Raw genomic sequence first — 26980 nt, forward strand, 5'->3', positions numbered from 1 at the left:
AATGTTGGAAATACAACACAATTTGAATACGTTTTAAAGAGAATTTCAATGAAAAGACACGTGATAATGTAGGCCTTCATTGTAAATAAGAATTTGTCCTTAACTGACTTGCCTAGTTAAATAAAGGTTAAATACAAAAATACAAAACTTAAATTATAATAATGGTGTTTTTTCTTTCTCTGTAATATTTATTTCAGTTTTAATGCTCCAAAACTTCAAAAGACACATTGAATTCAAAATGTGTTTCACTCCATTGCTGAGATCAGATTATCATTGTGTTTTTTATTGTACTCTATCCTTCAAAAACAATGACAATCAATGTTCAACGGACTTAAAAAGACAGCAGTTTTACTGTTTATACAACTGTAAATCTAAGATAGATATACACCATAGAGGAAATTATAAAAAGAGTCAAATATCAAATACTAGCCATATTTAATTCTAATAGCTAGGATACTTTCCAATAGCCAACCTTCATGGAAGGTAATAAAGTAGTTTTATTTTTAATTACAGTATGATAACATGTGAACAACCATTGAGAAAAAGTTTGAACAAATAACAATAGCAGAAATGCAAACATTTATGCACAACCCTACACATTGAAATAATTATGTATAATGTGTCATGTATGTACTATAATTGGTTTTACTGAGCACATGAAAGAAAAAAGCATGCTTTCATTAAATAAAAAGTAACAAAGGCAAAATATTTTTTTTCCCAAAGAAAATACTGATAAGACTTCAATTATTTGAATATAAAGTAAAACTGTTATATATATATATATATATATATATACACACACACACACACACAAACAAAATATAATGAAATAATGCAGGGTATGACTACAGGCACAAAATTTCTAACATGGTATTTTCTGCTAGGATTAGTTTTGATAAATTCATCTGATTTAAACAAATAACAATATAAAGTGCACATCCTAGAGCTTATGAAAACTGACCAGACAAGATCCATTCAACCCTTTTCATACTGTAGATTTACAAATATACTAGAACATGGATAAACGTCCCGAACATTGTCAGATTATTTTAGATTTAATGTATTAATTTCCTTGCTTGAATTTAGGCCTTTTTTGTTCTGTTTGTGTGAAATCAAAATGAGTCATCTCTGCAACTTAACCCTTAGATGCAGCCCCTAAATCTGGGAGGCCAATCATCTTGTAACAAATATTCCTGCGCAACAATTTCCATTTTCTTTAGTGAAAGTACATATTTTTCCAAAATACAATATAGAATATCAACAGCAATTGATATTCTATAATTCTATAATGGATTGAATGATTTGAAGAAAATGAAAACAGGATAACAATGCTTTGCCAGACTCATTACTAAGTACTCCAGGTCTGCATTAAAGGATTTAAGCAAACATCTACATATTTTATCTATTTACACCCAATATCAAGAGAGCACAAAACAAACAACAAACACATGACATTTGTCTATCTATCAGTCAACTTAAAAATCCTTCGGTTTGATAAATACACACAGTCAGAGGAAAAGTGTGGTACAGTACTCAACATGGAACTCTTTTACATTAACAGAAAATGAAATGGAGAGCAGCATCGCAGCATAAACACTGAGATGCATTGTGGATAACTGATATGGAAATACAGCAAATCCAAATGGATTCACATATGAGGGAAGAGAACAGCAAAACAGTACGACAGGGAAACAAACGAACTTTGGCTAAAAGTAAACATTTTTTATCTGGAATCTAGTTTGTCTGACAAAGTCAAAACCCCGAAGTATTTACAAGATACTAGGTTAGAGTTTGGTGTTATGTCCTACTAATCTTGCATTGCAGATGAAATACATACTGTCCCTAGCATACTATCTTTCACTACACCCTCCAGTCTTCTAAGCTTTGGCATCACACTGAAATAGCACTTTTACAGTACATGACAACACATTCAAAAAGTACAGTATAACTGTGAGCTAATGTTTCCACTAAAACCAATTCCTTCATTTTGTCAAATTTTTGACCTATCCTTGGACATGTGTACTAAAACCAACAAAACAGCATATCCAGTGAGCTAACAGTTGTTCAGGTAACATGTATCGTCCAGCTACGGTAGTTCTACAGGTGTAGTTCTACAGGTTGTTGTTCTGTATGTTGTCGTTCTACAGGTATACAGGCAGGTAAGCTCCAGTAATTCTACAGCTGTAGTTCTACAGGTGCACAGACAGGTAAGTGCTGGTAAATATGCAGGTGCACAGCAGGCTTGGTCCAGGTGGCCACAGCTGGCGCCGTCTAGTCATCATGCTGCTCAAAACATAATGGGATGGGAAACAGTTAAGTTTCAGCAATGTCAACATTTTTGGACTATATCCCTCTAATCTGAATTTCTTACTGCCTTTATGCACAAATATTGAGAAAATGCTTCCCCCTGGTGGTTTCTATGAGGACATTACTTTTATTGTTGAGATTGAGAGCTTAATCCTGATTTGAGACGTAACATGTGCATTTGGGGGAAAATATTCCATTAAACTGTGTAGGGTGTTTACACAAATGTAGAAAAATATGCAGTAGGAAGTAGATACAATTTGCGATGAGGAAGGTTTAGAGACTTACCTCAACTATCTGTAATGGGTACGCATGAAGATCGCCGTGAGCAGTTACACATGTTCTTCTATAAAACAGAGGCAAAACACAAAGTTAAGTCAATAATCGGTAACAATAAGAAACCAAAACACTTCCTATCCTCAGCAAACCAATCAGTGGCTGTTTTAAAAATAGAACTACACCACTTCATAATATAGTGATATTCTCTATAGTAGCAAGCTGTTTCAAGTTTGAATGTCACATGCACAAGTTACGGTGAAATGCATTTCTTGCAAACTCAAAATCACAACAATGCAATAATCAATAACAACGCAATTCCAGAAAAAAATAAACACACGAGAAATAAGAAATATGAAGAACACAATGCGTAAGCATACTATATACAGCAGGGGTCGGCAACCTAAAGCACGTGTGTCAGCCTTCGATACATTTATTTCAAAATTGCGTTGGTATTCACTGCAATGTCGTAGTTTCCAAGGTATGTCAAGCCTGATTAGCCAATGGGCTTTCATGATTTTGCAGGAGTTTCATATTATTAGTTCAGTGCAAGACAACCCACCTCACCTCTCCCGCAAAATTCAAAACCAAGGCAGCACTGAAGATGAGAGATTCGTTTTCACATGGCTAGCAGCTAGCAAGCCTTCTTTTGTTATTTAAAAAGTTCAGGGCGCAAAATGTCATCAGCAAAGAAAAATAAGGCAGGTGTCCACTCATTTATTGCCCCTTGGACAAATGAATAATGATTCGTTTTACTGATGCACCGGTCTATTTGCTCTCTTTGTTGTAAAGCTGTTGTTTGTCGGACATCAAGTGTGCGGCATCATTTTGGAACGAGACGTGAGAAAAAACTTGAAGGGTGAGGAGGACAAGGCTGAAGGAATCAAAAGACACAGTCATCTCGAAGATAAAATACATGCCTGTGTCTGCCAGAACTGTTGAAAGGCACGTTACCGAGATGGTTGAAAATGTATAGGAGCAGCAAACTGTAGCGTCAAAAGATGCACCTGTGTGGCTCTTTGATGAGAGTTTGGATGTGAATGACATTCCACGTCTGGCAGTTGTTGCAAGATACTGTGACTCAGAGCAGGTACGCGAGGAGCTGCTTTGTCTATAACCCATGCATGGTACTACTAAAGGTTGTTATGGGTGTAAGATGGCACAGTGATGCCATCTGTTGGTAAATGTTAATTACTGCAACTCCAGTGTTTTTTACCGGTGTGCTTGAAATACCCGGATGTATTGCAATATACTGAACAAGACTGGTTACTTGCATCAATGCCTCTGTATCGTCATTTAACATTCAAACAAAGGTGGAAGACGTAGCAAAAGCCTTCACAGATCATTTTGAGGAGAGAGGTGTCGATATCAAAAACATAATCACTATTACACCCCGCTATGGTGGGGAAACAAAGGATTCGGAAAGCTGACTGAAGATAAGATTGGCCACCCCGTTTTAAATGTCACTGTATCATTCACCAAGATAATCTGTGTTCCAAAATCAAGCCTGCGGTACTAATGGAAAGCGCCTCTGTTTAGCGAGCTATGGAATTCATACTTTGATAGATATTCAATAGACACAATTAGTTGTAATGCACATATGAAAATCATTACTGGCACGCAGATCGCTAGAAATGGTAAGATAAATAGTAAATTGGCATTCCAAACAAAAAAAGGTTGCCGACCCCTGATATACAGGGACAGTTCCAATACCATATTTACAATGTGCAGGGATACTGGAGTGATGGAGGTAGATATCTATATGGGTAAGGACTAGGCAACAGGATATAAGATAAAAAGAGTAGAAGCAGCTTGTACAGTGCCTTCGGAAAGTATTCAGACCCCTTGACTTGGTCCACATTTTGTTACGTTACAGCCTTCTTCTAAAATGGATTAAAGAAATAAAACATCTCAGCAATCTACATACAATGCCCCATAATTACAAAGTGAAAACAGGTTTTTAGAAACTCTTGCAAATATATTTAAAAACCTTAAATTACTTATTTACATAAGTATTCAGACCCTTTGTTATGAGTCTCGAATTGAGCTCTGGTGCATCCTGTTTCCATTGATCATCCTTGAGATGTTTCTACATCTTGATTAGAGTCCACCTGTGGTAAATTCAATTGATTGGACATGATTTGGAAAGGCACACACCCGTCTATATAAGGTCCCACAGTTGACAGTGCATGCCGGAGCAAAAACCAAGCAATGAGGTCTTAGGAATTGTCCGTAGCGCTCCGAGACAGGATTGTGTCGAGGTACAGATCTGGGGAAGGGTACCAAAGAATGTCTGTAGCATTGAAGGTCCCCAAGAACACAGTGGCCTCCATCATTCTTAAATGAAAGAAGTTTGGAACCACCAAGACTCTTCCTAGAGCTGGCCTGGCCAGGCCAAACTGAGCAATCAGGGGAGAAGGGCCTTGATCAGGGAGGTGACCTAGAACCCGATGGTCACTCTGACAGAGCTCCAGAGTTCCTCTGTGGAGATGGGAGAACCTTCCAGATGGACAACCATCTCTGCAGCACTCCACCAATCAGGCCTTTATGGTAGAGTGGCAAGACAGAAGCCAGTCCTCAGTAAAAGGCACATGACAGCCCCCTTGGAGTTTGCCAAAAGGCACCTGAAGACTCTCAGACCATGAGAAACAGAATTCTCTGGTCAGATGAAATCAAGATTCAACTCTTTGGCCTGAATGCCAAACGCCACGTCTGGAGGAAACCTGGCACCATCCCTACAGTAAAGCATTGTGGTGGCAGCATCATTCTGTGGGGGTGTTTTTCAGCAGCAGGGACTGGGAGATTGATCAGGATCGAGGGAAAGATGAATGGAGAGATCCTTGATGAAAATCTGCTCCAGAGCACTCAGGACCTCAGACTGGGGCGAAGGTTACCCTTCCAACAGGACAACAACCCTAGCCAGGACAACGCAGGAGTGGCTTTGGGAGAGGTCTCTGAATGTCCTTGAGTGGCCCAGCCAGAGCCCGTACTTGAACCCGATCGAACATCTCTGGAGAGACTTGAAAATAGCTGTGGAGCAACACTCCCCATCCAACCTGACAGAGCTTGAGTGGATCTACAGAGAAGAATGGGAGAAACTCCCCAAATGTTTCTTTTTGTACCTTTATTTAACTAGGCAAGTCAGTTAAGAACAAATTCTTATTTTCAATGACGGCCTAGGAACAGTGGGTTAACTGCCTTGTTCAGGGGCAGAACGACAGATTTTTACCTTTTCAGCTCAGGGATTCAAACTTGCAACCTTTCGGTGACTAGTCCAACGCTCTAACCACTAGGCTGCCTGCCGCCCCATAAATACAGGTGTGCCAAGCTTGTAGTGTCATACTCAAGAATACTCGAGGCTGTAATCTCTGCCAAAGGTGCTTCAACAAGGTAGTGAGTAAAGTGTCTGAATACTTACGTAAGTAAATATCATATTTTCATTTTTTATTTGTAATAAATTAGCAAAAATATCTAAAAACCTGCTTTTTCTTTGTCATTATAGGGTATTGTTTTATATATTGATGAGGTGGAAAAATAATGTTATCAATTTTAGAATAAGGCTGTAACCTAACAAAATGTGTCAAGGGTTCTGAACACTTTCCGAATGCACTGTATGTGAGTGGGTGTGCGTGTGTGTAGAGTCAGTATAAATGTATGTGCATATTATGTATGAGTGAGCAGAAGATGGAGTGAGTGTGTAGGACCCTGTAAGCGTGCAGAAATAAAAGGGCAATACTATTGTTCTCTATAAGGAGTGAGTAGGTGTCCTGTACCTTTTCATGAAGTCGGTGATGGAGGACTGGGTCAGAGAGCCAAGGATGCCTCAATGCTTCAGAGGCACCTATCCTCCAACTGCACAATAACACACATACACAAACAGTGAGATAAATGTATAAACAGATGTAAAGCTCTGTCTCTTGGCAGACATTCCCCTTAGAGATATATTTTAGTATATTGCAAAATATACTTTATATGTTAAGCAATATATTCTGGATTACGGCGGATGTATGCAGGGGAGAAAGTAAGGTGGCCCGGTACGGCGTCCTGGCAAAATAAATACTGTAAGCCTTTTGAAGTGATTGTTTGACAAGCAGATGAAAACATCATGACTGGTTGGGTTTATGCCACAATACAAGCTAATACGTTTTTCAAAGTTAAATGAAAAATCATTATAATTAGGACCATAGAGATGCTATAGAAGTTATAGGGATTCTAAATGTTATTCTATGATTAGGTCCACACGGCCGGCCCGCCCATTAGGTAGGATTAGGCAGCCTCCTAGAGTGGCAGTTTGACGAGGGAGGCCTTTTCCGAGCTAAACTGACCAAGACGCACCTCCAACAACACATAACACCTCACATTATTCCGTCTAAAAACAATGATAACTTTCACCCAGTGGCATGAGGGCTATTTAGGTGAGCGCTGATGCCGCCCCATGATAATCAGTGTCCACTTTGTCCATGCCCAGCGTGCCTCTCCAGGGTGCTGTTGGAAAGACGCAGCGCTGCGGTGCTCCACCAACGCTCCATCAGATTAATTTAACATAAGTGATGTAGCCTACGGTAGAAAGAGTAGTAGCCTATGTGGTTTTTCTGTAGCTCATAGACTGGAGACCAAATATATAACAATGTCATGAGACAGACACTGTTTAAATCATAAACTCGTTAATGAGGAAGTCAAAGAAAAAGGCAAGTCGGCAGACATCAGCGCTTTGGATTGGCTGCGACATAATCAAACAGAGGTGGACAGCAAACGGAGATGAAAGTAAATCATTTCAACAATTGTCTTCATTTAATTCGACTTCACTAACAGCAATAGGACTTTGCTAGAGTCTATTTTCCTATAAAAAAAAGAGGTAAGCCTACCTGTTTGACAGACGCAATTAAGCTGCCCTTAGATTATTGGTATAGCCAAATCCTCCAATACTGTCACCATGCATTTCTTAAATACCTCCATGTCTGGGAATGGCTTGGTGGGTTTGGTTCAAACCAGGGCTTGAATTTAGTGAGGGTACAGAGGCTTGCGAAAGTATTCACCCCACTTGGCATTTTTCCTGTTTGAATTATAATGGATTTTTTTTTTTGGGGGGGGGGTTGTATAATTAGATTTAGACAACACGCCTACCACTTTGAAGATACAAAATATTTTTAATCGTGAAACAAACAAGAAATAAGACAAAAAAAACGGAAAACTTGAGCGTGCATAACTATTCACCCCCCCCAAAGTCAATACTTTGTAGAGCCACCTTTTGCAGCAATTACAGCTGCAAGTCTCTTGGGGTATGTCTCTATAAGCTTGGCACATCTAGCCACTGGGATTTTTGCCCATTCTTCAAGGCAAAACTGCTCCAGCTCCTTCAAATTGGATGGGTTCCGCTGGTGTACAGCAATCTTTAAGTCATACCACAGATTCTCAATTGGATTGAGGTCTGGGCTTTGACTAGGCCATTCCAGGACATTTAAATGTTTCCCCTTAAACCACTGAAGTGTTGCTTTAGCAGTATGCTTAGGGCCATTGTCCTGCTGGAAGGTGAACCTCCGTCCCAGTCTCAAATCTCTGAAAGACTGAAACAGGTTTCCCTCAAGAATTTCCCTGCATTTAGCGCATCCATCATTCCTTCAATTCTAACCAGTTTCCCAGTCCCTGCCGATGAAAAACATCCCCACAGCATGATGCTGCCACCACCATGCTTCACTGTGGTGAAGGTGTTCTCGGGTGATGAGAGGTGTTGGGTTTGCGCCAGACATAGCGTTTTCCATGATGGCCAAAAAGCTCAATTTTAGCCTCATCTGACCAGAGTGCCTTCTTCCATATGTTTGGGGAGTCTCCCACATGCCTTATTGTTTGCTTGTTTTTTTCTTTAAGCAATGGCTTTTTTTGGCCACTCTTCCGTAAAGCCCAGCTCTGTGGAGTGTACGGCTTAAGCTGGTCCTGTCACATCCTGACCAGTAAAAGGGGTCATTTGTCATTGTAGTACGGTCAGGGCGTGGCAGGGGGTGTTGTTTTGGTGTGTTTTGGGGTTGGTTTGTTTCATGGGGATTTGTTCTAGTTTTAATTTTCTATGTTCATTTTCTATGTGTGGCCGAGTATGGTTTCCAATCAGAGGCAGGTGTCTTTCGTTGTCTCTGATTGGAAGCCATACTTAGGCAGCCTGTTTTTTCCTTTGGGTTTGTGGGTGGTTGTTTTTCGTATACTCTATGTTACCTTACGGAACTGTCGATTGTCATTTTGTTATTTTGTTTAAGTGTTCACTTTATACGTAAATAAAATAAGATGAGCACTCAACACGCTGTGTTTTGGTCCGCTCCTTCTGACAGTTGTGACAGAACCACCCACCGACGAAGGATCAAGCAGCGTGGAAGGGAGCAACAGGAGAGGTATCTGGAGTCCTGGACCTGGGAGGAAATCCTGGACGGGAAAGGACCCTGGAGGCAACCTGGAGAGTATCGCCGCCCGCTGGAGGAGATAGAGGCAGCGAAGGCGGAGCGGCGTTACTGGGAGGAATGGCTGGAACGTCAGGAGAAGGCTGAGAGGCAGCCCCCCCCCCCCCCCCCCCCAAAGAAATGGGGGGACATACGGACATACAGGGGAGCCCTGACCTAACTTCCCGGGCGTACAGGAGAGAGCCGTGGAGCAAACCGGTGCCAGTCATGGAGTCAAGCACGGAGCTTGACGCGAGATTCCGGAAGGAGGTACTGGCGGAGAGGGCACGACTGAGCAGGCAGGCAGAGGGGCGAGCGATGCGCACTATCTCGCCCATCCGCACGCACAGTCCGGTTCGGTCGGTATGGGCTCCGCAGCGTTGCCGTGCTAGAGTTGGCACTCAGCCAGGAAGGAGTGTGCCTGCTCAGCACATCTGGCCGCCAGTGCGTCTCCTCGGTCCAGCTTACCCTGCGCCTGCTCTACGCACGGCAGCCCTCACTCTCCAGCACAGCCCAGTTCGCCCTGTGCCAGTGCTCCGCCCGTGCCGGGCTACAGTGACCATTCAGCCAGGACGGGGTGTGCCAGCCCTGAGCTCCAGACCTCCGGTGTGCCTCCACGGCCCAGTGTAAGTCTCCCCAGTCCGGGGAGACCAGTACCAGCTCCACGCTGGAGGCCTCCAGCGACGCTCCCCAGTCAGGAGCCTCCAGCGACGCTCCCCAGTCAGGAGCCTCCAGCGACGCTCCTCAGCCCGGAGCCTCCAGCGACGCTTCTCAGCCCGGAGCCTCCAGCGACGCTTCTCAGCCCGGAGCCTCCAGGGACGCTCCTCAGTCAGGAGCCTCCAGGGACGCTCCTCAGCCCGGAGCCTCCAGCGACGCTCCTCAGCCAGGAGCCTCTAGCGACGCTCCTCAGTCAGGAGCCTCCAGCGACGCTCCTCAGCCCGGAGCCTCCAGCGACGCTCCTCAGTCAGGGGCCTCCAGCGACGCTCCTCAGCCCGGGGCCTCCAGCGACGCTCCTCAGCCCGGGGCCTCCAGCGACGCCCCTCAGCCCGGGGCCTCCAGCGACGCCCCTCAGCCCGGGGCCTCCAGCGACGCCCCTCAGCCCGGGGCCTCCAGCGACGCCCCTCAGCCCGGGGCCTCCAGCGACGCCTCTCAGCCCGGGGCCTCCAGCGACGCCTCCCAGTCCGGAGCCTCCAGTGGTGGTCTGCAACCCGGAGCCTTCAGCGGTGGTCGGCAGCCCGGAGCCTTCAGCGGTGGTCGGCAGCCCAGAGCCTTCAGCGGTGGTCTGCAACCCAGAGCCTTCAGCGGTGGTCTGCAGCCAAGAGCCTTCAGCAGTGGTCTGCAGCCAAGAGCCTTCAGCGGTGGTCTGCAGCCCAGAGTCTTCAGAACGGGAGCTACGCCCAGAACCAGAGCCACCTCCGTAGTAGTGAGAGGATTGGCGAAGGGGGGGTGTAGCACAGGAACCGTCGTTGACGGTGGCCACCCTCCCTTCCCTCCCTTTAGGGTTGGGGTTGTTTTTTGTTTTGAGGTGCAGTCGGGGTCTGCATCTTCGGGGGGGGGGGGGGGGGGGGTACTGTCACGTCCTGACCAGTAAAAGGGGTCATTTGTCATTGTAGTATGGTCAGGGCGTGGCAGGGGGTGTTGTTTTGGTGTGTTTTGGGGTTGGTTTGTTTCATGGGGATTTGTTCTAGTTTTCATTTTCTATGTGTGGCCGAGTATGGTTTCCAATCAGAGGCAGGTGTCTTTCGTTGTCTCTGATTGGAAGCCATACTTGGGCAGCCTGTTTTTTCCTTTGGGTTTGTGGGTGGTTGCTTTTCGTATAGTCTATGTCACCTTACGGAACTGTCGATTGTTATTTTGTTTAAGTGTTCACTTTATACATAAATAAAAGAAGATGAGCACTCAACACGCTGCGTGGTCGTATGGACAGATACTCCAATCTCCGCTGTGGAGATTTGCAGCTCCTTCAGGGTTATCTTTGGTCTCTTTGTTGCCTCTCTGATTAATGCCCTCCTTGCCTGTTCCGTGAGTTTTGGTGGGCGGCCCTCTCTTGGCAGGTTTGTTGTGGTGCCATATTCTTTCCATTTTTAAATGGTTTTAATGGTGCTCTGTGGGATGCTGTGGGAAGTTTTGGATACTTTTTTATAACCCAACCCTGATCTGTACTTCTCCACAAATTTGTCCCTGACCTGTTTGGAGAGCTCCTTGGTCTTCATGGTGCCGCTTGCTTGGTGGACCCCTTGCTTAGTGGTGTTGCGGACTCTGGGGCCTTTCAGAACATGTGTATATATTCTAAGATCACATAACAGATCATGTGAAAAATAAAGTCCCCCTAAAATAAAGTCCCCCTGTGTGCAATCTAACTAATTATGTGACTTCTGAAGGTAATTGTTTGCACCAGATCTTATTTAGGGGCTTCATAGCAAAGTTGGTGAATACATATGCACACACCACTTTTCGGTTGTAAGTTTTTTTGAAAATTTTGAAACAAGTAATTTTTTTCATTTCACTTCACCAATTTTGACTATTTTGTGTATGTCCATTACATGAAATCCAAATAAAAATCTATTTAAATTACAGGTTTTAATGCAACAAAATAGGAAAAACGCCAAGGGGTGTAAATACTTTTGCAAGGCACTGTATGCCATACCCTTTGTTAACAAAAAGGTCAAAAAGGATACCTATTGTTAGCTTTATATTTGGAAATAAATAAATAAAAAGTATCCAGATAATATAAAGCGTTCTATAACAACTCCATGATGCCTTATTCTAGAAACAAGCTTTAAAATGCCCACAAAAGACGTGACTGTGATGACATTCTGAAGCTGAGCTGTGGCATTCAATATTCGAGGAGACAAAACATTTACTCTGCTATTCTGTCCCTATTATTTGAGCCTTTCACTGTCGGAAAAGAGATGTTTAAACCCTAGCAGCTTTAGGGAAGCGCTTCTGTTGTTGGGTTAAAAGGATCCTCCCCTTTTTTTAAATTTTCGCTTAAAATGACATACCCAAATCTAACTGCCTGTAGCTCAGGCCCTGAAGCAAGGATATGCATATTCTTGGTACTATTTGAAAGGAAACACGTTGAAGGTTGTGGAAATGTGAAAGGAATGTAGGAGAATATAACACAATAGATCTGGTAAAAGATAATACAAAGGAAAAACCAACCGTTCTTTTGTATTTTTTTGTACCATCATCTTTGAAATGCAAGAGAAAGGCCAAAATGTATTATTCCAGCCCAGGTGCAATTTCGATTTTGTCCACTAGATGGCAGCAGTGTATGTGCAACGTTTTAGACTGATCCAATGAACCATTGTATTTCTGTTAAAAACAATGTTTCAAGACTGCCCAAATGTGCCTAATTTGTTTATTAATAACTTTTCATGTTCAAAATTGTTCACTCTCCTCAAACAATAGCATGGTATTATTTCACTGTAATAGTTACTGTAAATTGGACAGTGCAGTTCGATTAACAATAATTGAAGCTTTCTGCCAATATCAGATATGTCTATGTCCTGGGAAATGTTCTTGTTACTTACAACCTCATGCTAATCGCATTAGCCTACGTTAGCTCAACCGTCCCGTGGAAGGGACACCGATCCCGAAGAAGTTTGCAACGGATGAGTAGCCAGCAGTTGAAGCTTGAGATTTACTGCCTCGGTTGAGTCTTTGTCTGGGTGGAAAGGTGACTTTTGCAAGTGCCATTCTTAGATTCATACGGATGTCTAATATTTAACTATTTGCAAAAATCAACCGTTTTGTTGCCAACAAGACACTCTGGTTTGACAATGGAGAAATATGATAAGAATGCCTATTTCTCTGTCCATTCTTACCTGAAACTTCTATTTATTATCCACCTTTCTTGAGACTTTTTCTCTTGATTGCAAGCTGTTTTTCCCTAATCAACGCACAAATAAATATAAAAACGAATTTAAAAGAGACATTGGTGATTTTAAAAGTCTAATCAGAGTGAAAATATTAGGATACGTTATTGACATTGAACTGATTATATAGCTACTAACCAGATGTGTTAAACATTTTGTTTAATTTGTAGCATAGGCCTATGAATTGGCCTGCTATTATGTTCTGTTCTACCGGCTATTAGCTGAGAAGAAAATTAGTCCAAGGCCAAACCTATTGCCAACCCTTGCTGTACAGTATTCTAGTTAATGCAAGGATAGGAGGGGCTGTGGCAATTTTTTGTCTCGGTGCAGCAGAACGTCCAGAGCCACTCTAGGCCCATAAATGTTTTGGGTGCATGTGCGTGCACATATAGGAGGTCCCGTACCGGGAAGAAATTAAATCTACTTTCACCCCTGGATGTATGATACCTTTTATTGACGATGAGTAGTTTAGAGATGAAGTCTTTGGCTTCCTCTGAGATGTCTGTAAATTCTTCCTCGTCAAAGTTCCACTGGCAGGCAAGGATGTTGTTCAGAGTCTCAGGGTTATTGTCACCCAGGAAAGGACACAGACCGCTGAGACTGTTGAAGGAGAGGAAGAGCCTTCAGTGTGTGTGTGTGTGTCTGTGTGTGTGTCTGTGTCTGTCTGTGTGTGTGTGCTTACAGCATATATGTAATGACTCCCAGACTCCACATGTCGGTGTTGAATGACACATAGTCATAGTTGACAACTTCTGGGGCCAGGAACTCTGGGGTGCCGAAATTCACTCGCAACTTCTCTCTGGGCTTGTATCTGGGAGGAATACATGTTCATTTTGAATAGGAATCTATCAATACAAATACAATATTATAATACTGCATGCAGTGATACATCATATCATCTAAAAAATTATATGAATGAAACAAAGATAAATGTGAATTTGAAACCTACTTTCTGGCAAGTCCAAAGTCAATGATCTTGATTTTATTTGTGACTCTGCTCACACATAGAATATTCTCCGGCTGAAAGACAACAAGAAAGGAAATGCTTCAAGGTGAAAAAATATCAGACACAGGTAGACAAGTGGTTATCTGTTGTGCACAATCTGTGTATTGCCATGCTCTCAATAACATCACTGCCCCTGTCAAATACAGTGTGGTTGTTTACCTTGAGGTCCAGATGGAGGATGTACATCTTGTGCATGTGCTGCAGGCCCTCACAGATCTCCCTGATGAACATGACCGTGTCCAGCTCCATCAGAGTGTAGTTCTCGTCAATGATCCGGTCAAAGAGCTCCCCACCATCCACACTGCGATCACACACACAAAAACCCATTGTACACTCTCAGAAAAAAAGGGTATGGTTAGGGTACAGTATTATTCTCTGGGGTACAAAAATATCAAAATACGCATGTACCTTCAGAGGTACACATATGATCTCACATGGTGCTGATCAGTACCTTTTAGGATACATGTGCAGATAATCTAGTTTAATGGTACATTTTTGTATCCAATATTTTTTATATAAAAAGGTACAATCACTGGAGGCATAGCTTACTGGAGGCATGGCTTTCAGTTAGTTATTTTTGCCCACCTGTGAGTGGAAGTGTTGTACCTATGGTTATGGTCTATGGTTATATTAGTTAAAGTTTGAGCATGTCCGCTGCATGTTCTGAAGTCTTTATTAAGGCTTACATAAGATCATGTCACCATAAAGAGCTGTAATCGATATTATAGCAACCTGAACACAACACTGAGTGACCTTGTCAAGAGGTACGGACCTCTTGGAAAAATGGTTAATATGTTGGCTTGACCCAGTCCCGGTCGGGGCTACCCTTCGAATTTGATACACTGGTGTCAGAAGTGGGATGGCGGAGAGGCGTGTACACATGAGGGACTTGGTATAGAGAAGAGGTACATTGTTTTCCACTTAAAAGAAACAAACAGCTTTGTCGCTGTGGTGGTACTCTAAAAATAAAAATGTGTATCATAAGTCTCTTTTAAGGTATGAACTGAAAGGGTTAATGTGATGGGCATTCTGAGTCGTTCCATGAGCCGTTTCATTATACTCCGTTCACATAAAAGAGAAGCTGATTTGTCTCCCAAATGGCTCTTCGTTCAAAATGCTTAAAAATCTACCTACAACCATGCACTTTTTAAAAAATCTCTTATGTAAAGCCCAAAAAGTAGTCTACCATTCCGTTAGATTGTTAAATGCGCTTTTATTAATTTTTTACGCACTTCTGGTGTGGACCAGAATGACGGACTCTCCCCACTATTTTTGGTTTCTGCAGTGAAGATTCACCATCTACAGATAATTATCTTGTAAATTATCTGCAGATATTCGTTGTTTGAGCTCAAAAAGCAGTAGTCGCAGTACGCAAATCAGGGAACCAAATAAACGTCTCTTTCACAGATTCAATTCGGTTCCCGACATTCACCAAAAAGATGCAATCAAAAAGAGCTGTTTATTGGCGAGCGAGCCAACACTGAAGGGTACAATTATGTACCTATAACTAAGGGTACAATGAATGTACATTACAGGGTCACTATCAAACTGGGTAAACTTACTGTGATTGTTGTAATGAAAAAATTAAAAAAATTGCTTCTTGGCAAAGAGCAATTTCTCAAGCAAGAATTTTGCTACGACTTTCTCGGAGTGGTGAGGAAAAAAATGAAAACTAACTGTTTAACTTTCACAATACAATAATTGTTAGATTTCTGAAACATTTTAACAAAGATGCATTTATTGATCACTTGAGTAAAGTCAATTGGGACCCGGTACTTATATGTCTAGAATGGATAAAGCATGGGACTGTTTCAACTGTTTCTTAAGCATTGTGGATAAAGTGGCTCCATGGAAAACAAAGAAACTGAACCCTGGAGGAATCAAGAAATCCTTGAGGCCATTAAATCAAGGAATACCACATTTTGAGAATATGACAGAAGCAAAGACGATGATGCTTTCCCTAGGCACAGAACCCTAAGGAACAAAGATAGTCAGATGATTGAAGATGCCAAAAAAATCATATTTTAAATGCAACATTTGTGAGAAAAGGAATAATCCTAGGAAGTTGTGGCATTCCCTAAAACAGTTGGCATATAGTGATAAACAGAAACAAATTGCAAAAGCTTGGGTCTTGAGGTCAAAGGACAAATTACGGTGGACAAGGAAGTGGCAGCAAAATATCTCAATAACTTTTTCACAACAGTTGCCTCAGATTTCATTTAGAGGATACCTGGTTGTACTGGAGTGTATGGGGAGGGTCAGGACCCAGGCCGTTACTCCAAAATGATTGTACGAGCTGATGCATTTTCCTTTACAGCAGTGTCTCAGGCTTGTGTTGTCAAGAGACTGTTTGAACTAAACTGCTCTAAAGCTACAGGCCTCGACAATATTCCTGACAGGTTTTTAAGATATGGTGCTGAATTTATTGCCCACTTTGTCACCCATTTAATCAACATCTCTATTGAGCAGGGAAGAGTTTCCACGCATAGGAAACGTAATAGAGTGATCCTATCCACAAGAAGGGCAGCAAAACACACATGGGAACTATAGACCTGTATCTATTTTGAGTGTGGTGTCTAAAGTGCTGGGAAAAGTAATTTATTAACAGATGAATATACTATCAATAATAATATTTTATACAAATTACAGTCTGGTTTATGAAAGTCCCACTCCACTGACAAGTCTATTGTTTTCAACTGACTTTATCAGGACATTTCTGTGGAACGGTAATGCTGGATCTGCAGATGGCATTTGACAAGGTTGATCATAGTATCATGCTTTTGGTTTTAACAGCAGGGCCATTGACTAGGTTAGATCCTATTTATCAGGTAGAGACAAAATGGTGGATGTTAATGGAAATTGTCAAATAACCAACTGACCAACTGTCAAATAATATCTATCAATCAAATTTACCATCTGGTGATGTCACCAGGCAGTCCAAAACTCCATCCCACAAAAACAGGCTGAAATTTCAGGCAGCCTTTTCAAACAGCTCTTACACTAAAAGGGCATTATCATTTTCACAATTTCACGGTATTATTCAAACCTCATAGTGTAGAAATGTATATAAAACACAGACAATTCACATTTTTGACTGCACTGGTCCTTTAAAGATGTGGGTTGAGAAAACATTATGAGAAGGAACATACAGCAAGGTAGTAAACCATAGAGATTCAATATAATGCTGATAATGTTCCATTTCATTCTGTGGAGGGAACGTACTATTCCAGCACCAGGATGATATCATTCCTGGACTCGTAGGCGGCGTAGAGCTGGATCAGGTTGGCATGGTCCAACTGGTTCATGACCGTGATCTCATTCTTGACCACCTCCTGCATGCCAAACACACACCAACCACACAATGAGACGTGTCAGATGTTCACTCACAGCTAGCAGGCAATGTACGGCTTCTCTTTTCTGGGTCAAATTAAGAACATCTGAAGAAATATATCCCCCATCCACGTAGACTGAAATGGCCTTAGAGCATTATGTTCCGATGTCTACTTCCACATTTTGAATAGAAAACAAAGTAGGTCCGCATTCAAAATGCAGTTTTCAAGGAAGCTACAAGGATGTGTAAAGGTTTTTACACGCATGCAAATCATGTAAAAAAAAAATGTTGACTTTGTACCTTTTCTTTCTGACTCCGGGCTTTGATGATTTTGGAAGCTAGGGTGAGACCTGAGCAGTTTTCCATGCATTTGTGCACCTGGCCAAAACGACCCCTAAGAGAGAGCAAAGATAAGTAAGGTGTCTTCAGTTCAAAGTTTCTGAGTTACACCTGTCTGTGTCGTTTTATGATTTATAATGGGAACGTTTCAACGCAACCATACTCCCTCGACAGGGGTCAGAAAGACTTGCCAAAACTATCACCTGTAAGTCACAAGTCCTAGAATGTTACACATCAAGATAATACATCCCCTGAATTGAGTGGGATCTCACGGTCAGAACTTGAACTATCAGAACTATTTTATCAGTATGTCCTCAATTACAAAATCAGATATCTTCCAATACGGGAAAGTATTATCATTTTGTGAAGGTATTGTATTTTGTATTGATTTCTCCTTTATTTCAATAAATGAGAGTAAGAGGCCTCTCTTTGAAGATTTGGATTAGCGATTGGCGATTAGCTGCCAACTGGCAGAGGAGGTATGGTTTCACATACCCTGAAGGCTTCGAGTAATAATAACGTTGAAGTTATGAACCAGGGGAGAGGAGAAGAGAGGAGAGTTACACAACTCAACTTGTTGAGGACCTCTCTCTTCCTCTCTCTCGGTCTTTGATCTAGGTTAGATGTGTTTTTTTCCGTGGGTTCAGTTCCAAAAGACCCACTGGAGAATTGACTAATTTGTAATAACTCAGTATGATGCAGGACAGAGTGCGATGGAGAGTAGTCGTTGATAGCCTGTGCTCCCTGAGGAGCAATAAGCCTAAGCAGGCACTATTTTACATTACTAGTTGAAACATTGCAGGAATAAATAAGAGATAAGATCACTGTATTTGTCAATTGCACTCAAGGTACTAATTAAATGTACTTCTGCTTTTAACCCAACCCGTCTGAAAGAAATACAGAACATACATATAGGTTTTTGGAGAGGTTTGAGCAGCTACCACACTAGGCGCCCGGGGAGCTGTTGTTGTGGGGGGTTAAGTACAATGCTCACGGACACAATGGCATCTAGGATTTGATACTAGTAACCCTCCGGTTGCTGGCTCGCCTCTCTAAACCTTAGGCTACCTGCCGCCCATGTGTTATTTCACATGGATACAATTATTCTTGAATTTGAAGATGAACAGTTGAAAAGTCATTTTTACCTCCTGGTTCAAGTCCTCATGTATTGCAACAGGATTGGAACACTTACCCTCCTAGAACCTCAACTCTGTTGATGGTGTAGAAGTTGTTGATCTGGTTGGGTTTGGCCGACACTATCCGGTGGTTGAATGGAGCTGGTGGAGGAGGACTTTTGTCTAAAGGGAGGTATGAAATACATCAAAATATATTCTTATTTATTTATCCTTCATTTAACCAGGGAAGTCACATTGAGATTGATATCAAGTGAGCCCTGGCAAACAGTAGCATGGCGGGGAAATATAAGCTGTATTGTTAATTAGTTAACATGTGCTCTTGTAATGGTACCTCATGATTGTCATAATCAAGTTATCACCCTGTGCTTACTCACACGCTGTGGTAAACATGACAGAAGATACAAGGTTGGTTATGCAAACTTCAGTTCTCTCGTACTTTGCTACTCCTAGAGAGCATGCTTTTCTATCCAAATCCAATAAGGTTATGAATATTTTCTACAGAAAGAGATAATTGCCACCATATCAGCAATCTATTGGATTTCATATTAGGCCCGAATCCTAAGATGTGTTTGCGTAATTCCAGTCTTCCACTGAGATCAATGTGTGATTTATGGAATCGTGTGCACATTTCAAATTAAGATTCCACCCACTTACCACCTTTCCGCCAGACTTAAAGCCACGGTACCCCATAAAGATGCTGGTCCTCACCAATGAAGAACATTTCCCCTGTAGACTGCTTGACTTCTGTGGCCTGATCTTTCCCCAGCCTCTTCTTCAGCTCCACACGGATATCCACCCCGTCTGCCTTGAAGACGCCCCATCCCTCATCCTCATCCTCTGGTCTCTCTGCTTCGTCCTCCTCCTTCCTCTCCCCCTCCTTCTCCTCCTCCTCTCCTTCCTCTACCCGACTCTTCTTGTGGTCCTCTACTCCCAGGTCTTCCTCCATCACCTGACGCTTACTCCTGGTGCTGCCCTCCTCCATCTGGTCCTGTTTTGCTGCCTCCAGAGACAGAGAGGAAGCACTTTTGTTGTGGTCTTCACAGCTGGAACAGACAGACATGTTTTAGAAATGTTTTAGAATGTTGTTTCGCATGTGTGTATACGTGGAAGAGAGGGATCAGCACATAAAGCACTATTGAAGTAGGGTGAGAGAAAGGTAGAGTAAGATAGTGTGAAAGGGGGACAAAGAGAGAGAAAGATAGAAATACATAGAATGAAAGAATTAGGAAGAGAGTGAGGGTAGAGGAGATACTGTACCTCTCGGGAATGGAGTTAGTGTCTCCTGGAGCTTTAGGGGAGGTTGGGAGAGAAGGGATATCCTTTACTGACATATCAACAGCTTCTGATGGGCCTTTAGAGAGTGTAGTGTCCCCCTCTTTCTCCTTCTCCCCCTCCTTTTCTTCTAGTCTTCTATCCTCCTCAGGCTTCTCTGTGGTTTTCAACAGCTCCTCCTCTTTCTCCTCTTCCTTCGATTCATTAAGGTGGTGTTCCTTCTCCTCCTTTTTTACAACCTCCTCCTCCTTCCTCTCTTCCATTTTTAGTCCATCTCCTGCAGCCTCCTCCTCAGACAATGACTCCTCTTCAGTCACAGGGGCCTTGGGGCCCTCGAGGATAAAGTCCAGCAGGTTTGGGCTGAGGGAATCCTCTGAGGTCCCTCCAGCTCCAGCCTCCAGGTCCAGGAAGCCATCAGGGGTGAGGTGCTGCTGCTGCTGGTGACCTGATGATGATGATGATGATCTCTCTGCATTCTCCCTGTTGAGCTTCTGAACCTCCTCTAGTAGCAACACCTGCTTCCTAAGGGAGATGGTATCTGCAGAAGAACAAACAGAACATCAGAGGGGATACAGTTAAAATGAATTCAACTACCTGCATGAAAGTCACTTTAGTAACTTTAATCAGACAATTGCACAATACCTCAGAATGTCAACACACTCCTAGTACCCTCCTAAGAGGACGGCAAGTGGTTGTCTGATGTTTCAGTCTCAACTTTGGAGCTCTTTGATGTTTCTGTGTCATGATATACTTGTTAGTACAATACTGTTGTTTACGTCTGACAGGAAGAGTGTTGTGACTAGCCAGTTCCCTTTCCTTTGGCTAAAAAGAAAGTATCGATTTTTCCTCTCCAGCTCTCGAAGCTTTCAGAACAGGTGTTGTTTTCATCTCACATGTTACATGTTGTGAGTGCTGCTGTGTGTGATTTAGGTTGTTTTGACTAATAAAGGTCACTGTGTGTGTGAGTGGTGTATGGCTGTGATGTATTGTTGACACATTTGAATGTGCTGTGATGTGAGCACCTGCTGTGTCTGGGGGCTTCTTCTTTTTCTGTGCTTTCAGACCCTTCGGGCTCAGACCCGACTTCTCCTTCCCATCCTTCTTCTTGTGATCTTTTGGCTAAAGGAAGGGAAGAACGTGATATAAGATCATCACGCTCTGCATTTGGTCTGCATGTCAACATTCTTTAAAATGAGGTCAGGTATGTATATTTCCCTTAAACCACTACCAGAATGCAATTACAATATTTACTGCTCAGAAACGTCATGAAAACATGTTTTCTTTGAGCAATTTAACACATACAAAGTTTCCGGTGGGTTTGCTGTTTGCAAGGAAATTCTTTGGAGCTTTGTTGCCTTGTGACTGTGAGTGGTCTCCGGGGTGCTGGGTTTGCGTTCACATGCAGGGTTTATCATCCCTTGAGTACCTTTAGTGGCTTTAGTAGAGGTAGTTTTCTGTTAAGAAGACAGACAGCATGGCAATGTTAGTTGGACATGGTGAATGCCATGCAACATGAGATGGATAAAGACACAGTTAGGAAGGGTAAGGAGGAAGGGTGAGGGGTGGTGAGGGGGGTAAGTTACAACTGAACAAGAAAAATGGAAACAATACATGAAAGAGTAAGGAAGAATTACATTAAAGTGACCGTCAAACATATAACCTATCCTTATCAGTTGTTTTATTCAGGGTAACACCCTGATACTGCATTAATATGCATTAATATAAAGACAAACTTTGTTTCAGTCAAAGCATTCTGTTGATTGCCCACAGCAGATGAATGGATAGGGTGTTACATATGTACTAGGCTGTGAATTTATAGCATATCACCTGTCATAGTGAGTAATAGCATGCAATGCCGACCCTGAGCGGAAACATTTCTCGCAACCAACCAAACAAGTCTTCTCAAACAGACTTCGGTAAGGCGGGGCTCACTAGTACCACAGAAAACGCTCCAGTCCTTTTATGAGCAGGTCAACATCTTAAAAAATGCCTCAAGGCATGACCCTTGGGGGCCTCTTAGTTCTTGGTTGTGAGATAAGCACTGCTCAGTAGTAAGGCAGATAAGATATTTTGAGGATAGGGTTTCCACAGTGACAGCAGTGTTTCTTCCTGGAGGACAAATCTAAGGATAGGGGGGGGGGGGGGGGGGGTTGGGTACAGTGTGTGTGTGTGTGTGTGTGTGTGTGTGTGTGTGTGTGTGTGTGTGTGTGTGTGTGTGTGTGTGTGTGTGTGTGTGTGTGTGTGTGTGTGTGTGTGTGTGTGCCGGGAGGGGGGGGGCTAAAGTGACAGATGTCTCTGGTGGACAGACATCTCATACCTTGGAGTTGATGGGAGCTGGCCAGAGGCTGAAGGTAGAACCTGACGAAAGCTCTGATGACAATGAGAATTCCTGGCGATCTGCGTCATACAGTAGCCAATAGCCAATCACAGAAGTTTGGATGCTGCCCTAACGTATGGAGTTAAAAACCGTAAACATCTGGTTTTCAGGGATACAGTATATTCAACCTAGCCTCCTTGTTCTCTGAAAACCAGATGTAGGGACCCCGCTCAGACGTTTCTTTACACCTGCTACGTTAGGTTAGGACTTATATGACCTTAGAGTTGCTGTTTGAGTTCTAACCTCAAATCAAGCTGAAAATGTTATGTCTGTATCAAATTTGTCTGTTTTGTGCTAGAACTGTGTTGAAATGGAATGACCCTTATCTAACCAAATAAGGGTCTGACTACATTAAAATGATCCGATACCAGTACCTATTTACAGTACCCCTTTCCTTATTTCCTAGTTCATATACTTTACACTACTCTACACCATGAAATGTGAAAACTCTTACACTACACTGTATCTCATTCACCATCTAAATAAGTTGGTCTATGCTTGATTAGATTTTTTTAATAAAATGGATCCTGCAGTTAATAGACCCTGGGCATGAAAACAGATACCTGCCTGGCTTCCACCCTAATGCCAGTGATGGAGAGTGATGGGGTACCTATAACTCCCGCTTAAGGCTTTAATGCCAAACACTCTACCCATTGACTTTCAGTGTCTGTGCCTAAGACCACCCTCCGCGTGTTACTGCTGTTCACATTGTATCAACAACTTCAAGTGCTTGTTGAAGTTGGAAGGAAGTGACTGCCCCTTAAGCCCAGAGGAATTGGGTGCCATACATTGTGTAACCCAGTGCTGTAGACAGTATGATTCAAATTCCTCTCTTTCTGTTATCTATTCAGTCCAGTACCAAATCTAGTCAACCAAATGCTTATACTAACTTCCCTAAGATTAACAAATATATTTATTGTCACATACACCAGCTAGGTTCAGCCATAGTAGTACAGCATCAATGGAGCAAATTAGGGTTAAGTGCTTTGTTCAAGGGTAAATCAACAGATTTTCACCTTGTCATCTCAGGTATTTGAACCAGTGACCTCTCAATGCTCTAACCACTAGGCTATCTCTCACCCCTGTCACTACCTGTTGCCAATGAGTCCTTAACCAGTTTGAACCCTATTTAAGCCACATGCCTGCTTCTGTTAAAAAGGCAAATACATTCTACCGGTCCAGCACTCCATCCCCAAGCAATACTATGAATCTGAAAACAGCACCTACAGCATATAGCAACTCAAATGAAATGAAATTGTATTAGTCACATGCGCAGAATACAACAGGTGTAGACCTTACAGAGAAATGCTTACTTACGAGCCCCTAACCGATAGTGCAGTTTCAAAAAACACAGAATAGAACCATATAGAACAACTCCACTATTAAAAACACTCTCCCCTATACAGGTCCATCCTCTTCTTCCTATTTTGAGCCACTCAAATCTGAAGAAGTGCCAATCTCTGTGAAATGTATCATACAGTGTAAAGTACAGATATTTAGATCAATGGCTGTATGACACTGTTATTATGGCGGGAGGTAAATAATGTACATGGGGGGGTTGCCCTGAATCCGAGCTTGGAGAAGCCTAATTACCATGACTAAACGGTCACGTGGAATTAAACTGCCATCACAACTCGTGACCGCCGGTGTGCTGGTAATACGGTCATTGTAACAAGCCTAGTGGTGGAAAATTCCCCACCAATTTTACCACTGTGTATAGGCTTTGGCGCCTTCCATATAGTATGGCCTAGTATGCATGGCACTATAAAACCAGTGGAGATCACTATAAACCAGGGGAGATCGCTATATAAGTCATATTGGTTTGACACATCTTCCAGAACTTAATGAGGAAAAGTAGCATGAGCAAAGCCACAATCCTTCCTTAGGAAACAGAACACTTGACTAGTCAGCTTTGCTGCTCTGATCATTTTCCTCTGCAGTGGCAAGTCATAAAACTAAATCAAATCATAAACCAAACATGACAACATGGAACGCCATGTCTATCTCCGAACCTATATACAACTGTGCAAATCTTTTTAAGGACATGTAACTTGCAGGTCATGAGGGAACAATGAACCCAGCAATTCATCTAACCTAAGTTGCCGTCACATCCATATCATCAATCCATTATAGAAATATGAACGCAGTTCACATTAACGTATCCAGGGCTCAGTTGAGTACATAAAGTGCCTTAATAAAGCAACCTTTATATAGTCTACATAGACCTGCAAAAACACACCTCTTTTGGTTAGCGCAGTTAGAACTCCCAGTCTCACCTTGTCGGTCTTCTTAGTAACTGAGCTCTTGCTCTTTTCTCCAGACGATTGCCTCTTAATAGCCATCTTGAGGTCTTTTGACTTGGAGGCCTTGCGTGCTGCCGGACCCATAAACATCATCTCCATAACCCGGGGGCTCTTCATCGTCTCCCCAATGAATCTGATGACCTGATGGATGCTGAGTACCAGCTTTTCCATTCCGTCCAGCTTCTCAGCCTGCTTCTCCGAGCGCTGGTCCAGCACTGTCATGAAGGAGCTCATCTCCTGACACATCTCTCTCACTTCGCTCCCCATGCCCGTGCCCTGGGTTTGAGCCAGGGCCGGTGGTAGAGTTCGGGCTCTGGCAGGGATATGGATCTCTTCCTTATCCACCTTCAGTGTTTCCATGTCCCTCTCTATACTGTCAATGTTCTGGCACATTCCATCCAGCCGGTTGAGGACCTTCTCCTGGATGTTGATGAGTTTGTCCATCTTACTGTTCAGAGTCTCAATGCGATTCTGAATGAGGTCCAAGCCGGCACCATTGCAATCGGTTACGTTATCCATCATGCTTGGCTTTCTTGAGGTTGAGTTATAGTTCACTATCTTGGAACTCATGATAGAATAATGTTAGGATGCCCAATCGAAACAGAAAAAGGGTCACGGAAAGGTTGATGACCAATGTCCGTGAGACAGACGGGGAAACTTTTTGGGAAAATGTAGCCAGCCTTATCCCTCTGTGCTCATCTTCAAGTGTACAGACAAGCTGATCTAATGACGGAAATTGGAATGAAATGCCAATTTCTCGATGAAAAATAAACAAGTGAACAAAATTCAAATCCATGAAGAGTAAAACAGAAAGATACAGCTAGTAACGGTCACTGTAATCTGTGAGATTGTCCCTATGCCCCCATGTCGCTCACCCACAGTTTGACACCTCTGCACTTCTCCCTACTGGAGGTGGTATTTAGAATGGAATAAGCTGATCTCCCTAAATGTAAACAGAACAGCCAATGTCAGCAGGGGACCAGCAATGGGGGCGGAGGGCTGTGGTTGGCTGTGACTGGCAGGGGTCCGTCACCAGTCGCTGGCCTGCCTACCAAGTTTCAAAATGGCCAGTGTACACAGTCCCTCTCTCTGAGGCAAAGTGGAAAGTTGTCTGGGATGATGCTAAACGCTTTGGGTTTCTTTTACTTTATTTGCATGTAAATTAGTAGACTTTTCAGTCTGACTTGGTGGTTTCACAATGATTAGGCTGAACAGGTGTCACAGATGGGGAGGGGAAAGGAGGGGGGACACTGACGAGTTTTATTTATAACCGGTAGGGGACATTTTTAGGTCAACTCAAAATATCAAACAATTGTCAAAAGATCCACTCACAAAGAACAGCTGTGTTTGCAAAAAATTTAACATTTAAAAAAGATCCTTATTAATGACAGGTGGAGCAATTCACATCTTAGAAGTGTTTAGGAGAGCCTAAAAAATAATGGTTGCAATAACATCTGGAAAATACTTGCATGTGAGCCCTGATTTTCAGTATTTAAGACAGTCATGTACTTTGCTATGGAAATCTCTTCGCTGGCTGCAAAACAGCTGTAACGAGCACCCACCCAGTGAGGGAGCAAGAGAAAATCAAGGCAGGTTCAGATTGTAGCCTGTAGTCCCCTGGCTGAGAAAGCACTTAAGATCTTTAGCCTCTGTGCTGAAATTGGAGAGGGGGTGACAGCCATGATTAATACTGTGTCTCTCTCTCACAAGAACATCCAGTCAGGTCTTAGCCTACTCATAGACAGTTAAGTCAGTTACAATTTGTTTTACTTAGGGCTTTGTAATTGGAACCCTCAACAGTGTACCCAATAAGCCTATCAACATATGCTTGATGCAGTGGTCCATCTGGGACATACAGTACCAGTCAAAACCTTGTACACCTACTCATTCAAAGGTTTTTCTTTATTTTTACTATTTTCTAGTAAAGACATCAAAACTATGAAATAATACAAATGGAATCATGTAGTAACCAAAAATGTGTTAAACAAATCAAAATATATGTTATAGTTCAGATTCTTCAATGTAGCCACCCTTTGCCTCGATGACAGCTTTGCACACTCTTGGCATTTTCTCAACCAGCTTCATGAGGTAGTCACCTGGAATGAATTTCAATTAACAGGTGTGCCTTGTTAAAAGTTCATTTGTGAAATTTCTTTCCTTCTTAATGCATTTCAGCCAATCAGGTGTGTTGTGACAAGGTAGGGGTAATATACAGAAGATAGCCCTATTTGGTAAAAGACCAAGTCCATATTATGGCAACAACAGCTCAAATAAGCAAAGAGAAACGAAAGTCCATCATTACTTTAAGACATGAAGGTCAGTCAATCTGGAAT

The 26980-nt window shown here is 42.5% G+C and overlaps 1 protein-coding gene across 1 annotated transcript; it reads right to left on the bottom strand.

The window, feature by feature from the left end:
* Nucleotides 1-262: 262 nt before the first annotated feature.
* Nucleotides 263-26255, bottom strand: LOC106599743 (uncharacterized). The gene is made up of 14 exons (XM_014191043.3): nt 24621-26255; nt 20990-21086; nt 19953-20505; nt 19404-19738; nt 18752-18857; nt 17521-17614; nt 17112-17221; nt 14049-14190; nt 13833-13903; nt 13566-13694; nt 13331-13483; nt 6354-6432; nt 2593-2650; nt 263-2283 (listed from the first exon to the last, which is right to left on the bottom strand). Exons 1-13 carry the CDS (start codon nt 25215-25217, stop codon nt 2594-2596), a joined length of 2523 nt encoding a protein of 840 aa, XP_014046518.3. The 5' UTR covers nt 25218-26255; the 3' UTR covers nt 263-2283; nt 2593.
* Between the last annotated feature and the right edge of the window lie 725 nt (nt 26256-26980).

Source organism: Salmo salar, chromosome 03, assembly GCF_965601325.2.
Source record: "Salmo salar chromosome 03, fSalSal1, whole genome shotgun sequence".
Classification (NCBI taxonomy): Eukaryota; Metazoa; Chordata; class Actinopteri; order Salmoniformes; family Salmonidae; genus Salmo; species Salmo salar.